The sequence below is a fragment of the Rhagoletis pomonella genome, unplaced genomic scaffold (genome assembly GCF_013731165.1).
Source record: "Rhagoletis pomonella isolate Grant_MI unplaced genomic scaffold, Rhpom_1.0 Rhpom_scaffold_00001, whole genome shotgun sequence".
Taxonomy (NCBI): Eukaryota; Metazoa; Arthropoda; class Insecta; order Diptera; family Tephritidae; genus Rhagoletis; species Rhagoletis pomonella.
The window spans coordinates 92,796,238-92,804,285 of record NW_023458555.1 but is presented as its reverse complement, the minus strand read 5'-3'; the positions used below and the strand labels follow the sequence as shown (position 1 = coordinate 92,804,285).

Genomic DNA, 8,048 nt, shown 5'->3' with positions numbered 1-8,048 from the left:
TTGAAGGTCAAAGCGGACATGTTAGAGCGACAGTACAACACTTTCGAAAAAATACAGTCCGCGTTAGAAGAACTAGACGAGTCGCAGTTTGGCTTCAATCATCGAGTAGAATTTGAAGCGGCGTATTTCACCATAAAAAGCGCAATCACCACTAGACTAGCGGCGCCAATTATTGATCACCTAAGCAGCACCCGCATTAACTCTTCGCAAATTCATCGCAAGGTAAACCTGCCAAAATTACAACTATCTAAATTTAGTGGGCGTCACACAGACTGGTTAGATTTTTATAATATGTTCCTCGCATTGGTTCATAATAATGCTGATTTAACTGACATCGAGAGATTTCAGTATTTGCGCTCATGTCTCATAGACGGCGCGGCACGGCTAATTCAGTCATTAGAAGTTACACCAGCCAATTATCAAAGGGCGATTGATCTCATCGTGGGTAGATTTGACAACAAGCGGTTTATATTTCAATCGCATTTATCAACAATTTTTGATGTGCAAAAGGTCACCAAGCCGAGTGTGTCAAGTCTACGCGAATTCATCGATAGCATTAATGCTAATCTGCGCGCCATGCAATCGCTGGCGACCACCATTCAAATTGCTGATGGAATAATTCTTCACCTAGTAACGTCTAAGCTAGACGAAAATACGCGAAGCAAATGGGAAGAAGAAGTGGCTGCTAAATTTGATCGAAAGTCAGTACCCACCTTGCAGCTTCCAACATGGAACGATTTGGCAGATTTTCTCGAACGCCGATGCCAAACGTTCAATATCATTGAATCCAATCAATCAAGCTCAAATCGGTCCGCCAGTCACCAAAATCCTACATCGAAACCATATTCATCGAAACAGCTCTCTTTCACCACCACAACTGCGTCGTCGAAATGCCCACTTTGTGAAACAAGGCCATATCATAACGCATTCAATTGTGCCAAGTTCATGAAAATGGATCCTCTTGAGCGGTACAATTTGATTAAACGGTTAAAATTATGTCTCAATTGCTTTGGTTTCAACCACTCGTCGAATCAATGCCCATCACTTCATCGGTGCCAGCACTGTCGAGCGAGCCACCACACTTTGCTGCATCGCACATATGGTAGCAAGGCAGACGACAACAACAAAAGGGAAGATGGGAATGCTGAGAAATCAACAACGCTACAGGCTGGTATCGTTACAGGTGAAGTCATTCTCGCTACAGCTCTAGTTCGTTTATGTAACACTGCGGGAAGCTCTCTCATGGCACGTGTGTTGTTGGACTCAGGTTCTCAGCTCCATTTTGTCACCGAAAGAATTGCACAGCATCTTCGGTTACCGCGCAAAAAGCGCAGCATAGAGGTAACGGGCATTGGATCTACAACAACGAAAACGCAGCAAGTATGCTGTGTTGTACTAAAATCGCGCCATACAGCATTTTCGTCGACTTTGGAAGCGGTTATCATACCAACAATAACTTCGTGTCAACCCAGCAATCGTGTCAGCATTGAGAAATGGAATTTGCCTAACAACATAAAGTTGGCAGATGAACAGTTCTACGAGCCAGCAACGATCGATTGTCTTATTGGAGCAGCGTTGTTTTATGATTTGCTTCTCGTCGGTCAAATCAAGCTGCGCAACAATTCGCCGGTTCTGCAGAAAACTAAACTCGGTTGGATAGTTTCTGGCATCGCTAACTCATCTGCACCAATAGCTTCATCACCAAAAACCTCATCGTTGAATAAATCATCGGCCTATATGGCATTTCTCACCATGTCCGAAGAACCAGTTCTCGATCAGCTGTTGCAAACCTTTTGGGCATTGGAAGAACACCACACCAATTCATCAACGTCAGTTTCGGCAGAGGAGCAAGCATGTGAAGATCTCTTTGCAACAACCACAACCAGATGTCCAAAAACCAACCAATTCATCGTTCGCTTACCGTTTAAAGAAGACCCCAGCAGCCTAGGGCAATCATATGAAGCTGCTTTCAAAAGGTTGGTATCTCTTGAGTATAAATTTTCTCGCAATCCCGCACTCGTCAACACATATCGTGAATTCATGAACGAATATATTAACATGGGGCATATGACACTGCTTAATAACCCCGAAGAGGCTCGTAATTTTATCCCCCACCACTGCGTCACAAAGGCGGACAGCAGCACCACAAAACTCCGTGTGGTCTTCGATGCGTCGTGCCGAACTTCGAATGGGAAGTCTTTGAACGACATATTGCTCGTCGGTCCGACGCTACAGGACGATATTTTCACAATCCTGCTTCGCTTTAGAGCTTACAAATACGTGTTAATGGCTGACATCGCTAAAATGTACCGCCAGGTACAAATGAACTCAGCTGACTCTCCTTGGCAGTGCATTTTGTGGCGAGAATCACCGAACACTTCTGTGCAAGTGTACAAGCTGCAGACCGTCACATATGGTACAAGCAGCGCACCATATCTCGCCACAAAGGCTCTACAACAGTTGGCAAAGGACGAGGCAAAATCGCTACCAATTGGTTCAGTTGTTACGCTCAGAGATTTTTACGTCGATAATCTCATGACAGGTGGCGCTACCACTGATGAAGTCGTCGAAATTAAACAGCAAGTTGTTGAGTTGCTTAAACATGGGGGCTTTCCCCTACGAAAATTCGCCACTAATGACAATTCCATCATCTCTGACATTCCTCAAGCTGACCGTGAAGAAATCGTACAACTCGGTGACGTAGACTACATTAAAACACTTGGGTTGAAATGGTCACCATCGAGCGATAACTTCGTGTTCAGCTACACCGAATCATCGTCGTCGTCTTCGAAAACAACAAAAAGAGCGATTTTATCCCAAATTGCAAGCTTCTTCGATCCACTTGGATTATTGAACCCTATAATAGTTTCATGCAAAATATTAATGCAGCATCTATGGGCACTGAAACTAGATTGGGATGAAAGTGTCCCACAAGATGTTTACACCCAATGGCAAGATTTTTGTCGGCAGCTATCTCTGGTTCAAAAAATCCAAATTCCAAGGTATGTACCTTTCAACACCGCTACTGAAATTCATGCCTTTGCAGATGCCAGCACGAAGGCTTACGGCGCCTGCATCTACATGGTCACACGCGATTCTAATGGTACGACGTCATCGTTGCTGTCCGCTAAGTCTCGTGTAGCTCCAAAGAAGGAAGTTAGCTTACCTCGACTTGAATTGTGCGCTACATTGCTGCTGGCGGAACTGCTAAAATCAATTATTGACATATTTTCACCAAGTCCTGAAGCCATTCATTGCTGGTCAGACTCGACCATCGCGCTATCCTGGATCAAGGGAGAGCCGTCGCGTTGGACAGTATTCGTTGCGAACAGAGTAACCAGAATTCAACAATTAACATCACAATTCAAGTGGCACCATGTAACATCAGCCGACAATCCTGCTGACGTCGTTTCAAGAGGAGCATCGGCTCATTACATAATCGCCAATTCTTTATGGTTTCATGGGCCAAAATTTTTACTCTTGCCTCAAGAGCATTGGCCACGTTCATCGTTTGATATACCTTCTGACATACCTGAACAGCGATGTCAACGATTCGCATTGGTTGCAAAGGAACAATATGATATGATCGCCTCTCACAAACACATAACCAACTTCCAAAAATTTCTTCGGATATTTACGTACGTGAGGTGGATCATTCAACGCAAGCGGGGATTGATGATTACATCCGGCGAAATAGAGGCAACGTTAGAAATGGTCTGCAAAAATATTCAGCTATTGTATTTTCGTGACGAGTACCAAAGGATGTTAAAAAATTTACCCCTTCATCCATCGTCAAGGCTTTTACAGCTCGCACCATTTTTGCACAATCAATTAATTCGAGTCGGCGGCAGAATAAAAAATTCTACGTTAGCTTTCAACGCCAAACACCCCATCGTGCTGCCCCATGCTCACCCTTTCATTCACACTCTCATCACTTACTATCATCGGCAACATCTTCATGCAGGCGCTCAAACATTGCAAAATATTCTTCGTGACAAATTTTGGATACTCAACGCAAGAAAGGTCATCAGGCAAGTAATCCACCACTGCATAATTTGTTATCGCCTTCGCCCTGTTGTCACTGAGCAAATAATGGGGGCACTACCTTCGCAACGCATCAGTCCATCACACCCATTTGAGACTACAGGCATTGACTATTGTGGCCCCGTGTTAATGACTCAGAAAATCAGAGGCAGGGCTGCAATAAAAGTGTATATTGCAGTTTTCATCTGTTTTAGCACCAAGGCTATTCACTTAGAGGTAGTGCCTGATTTATCAACGGCAGCATTCATCGCTGCACTTAAACGATTTGTGGCTCGGCGAGGACGATGTCGGCTTATCTACTCCGATAATGCAACTAATTTTCTCGGGGCAAGCCGTGAGTTACGACATCTGCTTGAAGCATTCGTTACACAGCAGCACATCAACTCGGTAGAAAACTTTTGCCGTGAAGAAGGAATACTGTGGAAGTTTATCCCACCCCGATCACCACATTTCGGTGGTCTGTGGGAGAGCGCGGTAAAAAATGCAAAACATTATCTACGCCGGTCAATTGGAAACCACATACTCTCATATGATGAACTTCATACAGTAGTATGTCAAGCGGAAGCAATGGTAAATAGTCGCCCGTTGACACCGATATCGTGTGATCCTAACGATCTCCAACCACTCACCCCTGCACACTTTTTGATAGGGCGTACCCTCACCGCTATCCCCGAACCACCACCAGAATCAGCTCAACTCAGCCTCCTAAAGCGATATAAAATTGTCCAGTGGATCCAAGTGCAATTTTGGCAACGATGGCAGCAGGATTATTTGAAGGAGCTGCAGACCAGATGCAAATGGCAATCAGCACAACCCAATCTGAAGGTAAATGATTTAGTATTGCTGAAAGATGACTTGGCACCACCACTAAAGTGGCCGATGGGCCGCATCATCGACGTCATGCCAGGTGAGGATGGCAGAGTAAGAGTGGTACAAGTAAAAACCGCAGAGGGAATATATAAGCGCTCTATCACTAAGGTATGCAAACTTCCAACCGAATTTTCACCAACTGCAGAAACCAATTGAAAGCATAGCTTTCAAGGGGGGAGGATGGCCGCGCTCCCACCAAAAACTATGTTCACTCCGCCACTGTTTTCGTAACTGCATATTTATCGTCGAAAAACAACTGTCAATTATCTCATCTCAACATTTCCCCTACTAACTGTTTTCTTCGCTGCTAGTCAACTCATCGAATTAAAAACAAGAACAAAGGTCCTTACGCATTGCATTCGTAACATGCTTCCTATGCTAACACTGGAAAGCTCTCACCACCACCAACACCACCTGCTTCGTTTTAGTCGTCGTCGCTGCTAGCATAGCTCCAGCTAAAACCACTCAATTCATTGGATCGCAGACCACCGGACAAATTACACACTTCGCTTCGTACATATAGTTCAAAATTTATTATTTTTCTTACTTAGCAAATACGAGCGCTAATATTTAAGGTTAATAAAATTGAATTTAAAAAATTATAAATTAATATCGAATTACTTGTTTTCGTTATTAAAAAGCCACGGAAAACGCTCCGCGCGCTACACCACAGCCCATTAAATTTTAATACAATAAAGTTCAAGTTTGATGCTGAAAATCCTTTGATTTTTGATTTTTTTTTGCCAGCGGTGCTGTGCATTTGTACGAAAAAATTGTAGAACGTACCTTTTACGTTTTATTAACAACACAAATCTAGACGTCGCACATAGGGGTATTTGATGCATCCAGGCGGTCATAAGTCTATTTTTTTAAACTTATCGTACGAACAAAAAAAATATACAACCTGCCACAGTTGAATAGTTGCGGAACAATAGGCAACCCCTACCCCGAAGCTTTTAGTTATACTTCCACGCATTTCCACGTTACATTACTAGTTGCGTTCTATGGAATGTAGCTTTGATAGTATACTGAACAAAAATTAGCTTCCGACAGCTACCGATGAGCTTTTTATGACCAATAATTAAGATAGATCTAAAAAAAAAATCGTTTCCGTACATATTTTGTCATTTTTAAGTATGTCCTTTGCTTTAGAGTCACCAACTAGTTCCTGCTATAGAGTAATAACTCAAAAATATTTATTTGATAAGATGCATCGACAAAATTCTATGAATTTTGGGAACAAAATAAAGTTTCTTCAAAATGATATATTATCATCTGACACCTTCTCCGATGAACAAATAAGAGATATAAAGCACAAATTTTCACAACTAAAAGCACAGTTTATACAAAGGTGGATAAAAGCCCGTGGAAAAGAAGTTTTTTTAAAAGTAACGTAACATGGCTACAAGGAACATTTTCAATTCCCAAAGGTATGCAACAGCCGCGATCTGGTCGTGTTGAACAGGTTACTCCTAAACTCTGATCCACTCATTAGTGGTTTCAGGCCAAAGCCAAAAAAGCAACCAAACCGTGTTCAAAGGAAGAAATTGATATGTTGCTTCCAGCTGAACCAACTAAGGATGACACGAAGTCTGGAGAGTTTTCAAAAGAGAAAGAAGGGTCCGATGAAGAATCTTGGCACTCATCATCATCCTAAAATAGTTTTTTACACAAATTTTGTTTTAGAATTCAATTACACATTTATTATCCATTGAATTACAAGATAAAATTGCTTATTTCCATTATTTTCCTTATAACTTATATCTCAAGGAAGTCCATACGCATTTTAATCATAAAAACAAATTTTTGAGCAACATTATAAAAAAAAATTATTTGTCTATTATTCCCTTAGTTAAAGTTGAATTTAATTTTTAAACAGGTGGTAACAATGCCGCATGTTGTTTAGAAATGAAGCCTTTCAAAACCATTTCAATTGATACCCATATTGTAGTAATTCAGTTAATTTAACTATATTTAAGTTTTTACCAGGTGGCAACTCTTTGCATGTACTAACCTCTATATAAACATCGCCGAGACGAACACGTATGTAGGGCTGCGTGTTTCTACAATCGGACCACGGCAACATAGAGTCCATCGGTGTCAAACTTTAACCAACTTTATTTTCGTTTCTTTGGAGGAATAATTGTTCGTCCTCCACCTATATTTACTTGATTTTAAACATTTACAATTTTAGACATCGTCACACGTCTTTTCTAAACATTTTGAAATAAAATTTTCATAAAAATAATTTTGCCCACCTAAATAGGCAAAATACCCCTATGTGCGTCGTCAAATTAGCGGCCTTTCTTACTGTTAACGACAACAGCTGATTTGGCGCTAACGAATATTGTTAGGGAAACGTTTACCGAATAGCTAAATTGTTAAAATTTTCGTTTAGCTCACTTAGGGCCATTTTCCAATGTAAGCAGTAAAGTTGCCTTTACTAACAGGGCAGATAAATTGTTCCTCACTTTAAAGTGTTTCGGTTTTCTTGTCTTACCGGTAAAAATAAATTTGTTATTCCGTAGAGTGAAACTTCACTACATTTTCGAGAGTGAAACCTCACTACATTCGTCATATAATTTCGAAGGTTGGCAATGTAACATAAGCAAATATAGAGCAAGAGCAACTGTTAGCAAAAACCAAACCTTGGTTGAAATATCTAATATAGCTGACTCATGAACCAAAACCGAACAAAAATTTAAAGTTGGGTACACATTTTTAGAGGTTGCATCGGGTGAGCAACAATTTATCGATTCGAGAAATGAATGCGCTGATGACAAAACGAAAACTCGTATATCTAGACGATAAAGTGGCCGATAATCTAAAGGTTAGAAGAGGAAACGGCCCTTAACAATAACAAGAGTTGTTAAAATCTCGTAGTAAATCGCACCACAGATCGCCCTAACTAGGGGCCGTTTTCTAATGTAAGCAGCATAGCTGCCTTTACTAACAGAGCAGATAAATTGTTCCTCACTTTAAAGTGTTTTGGTTTTCTTATCTTACCGGTACAAATAAATTTGGTTTTCCGTAGAGTGAAACTTCACTACATTTCCGAGAGTGAAACTTTACTACATTCGTCATAAAATTTCAAAGGTTGGCAATGCAACATAAGCAAATATAAAGCAAGAGCA

General features: G+C 41.1%; 1 protein-coding gene across 1 annotated transcript; it reads left to right on the top strand.

The window, feature by feature from the left end:
- Positions 1 to 272: 272 nt before the first annotated feature.
- LOC118748871 lies at positions 273 to 4,842 on the top strand. Its single transcript, XM_036483594.1, has 2 exons — positions 273 to 4,614; positions 4,694 to 4,842. The coding sequence occupies exons 1-2, from the start codon at positions 292 to 294 to the stop codon at positions 4,751 to 4,753; spliced, it is 4,383 nt and encodes a 1,460-aa protein (XP_036339487.1). The 5' UTR covers positions 273 to 291; the 3' UTR covers positions 4,754 to 4,842.
- Positions 4,843 to 8,048: the final 3,206 nt, after the last annotated feature.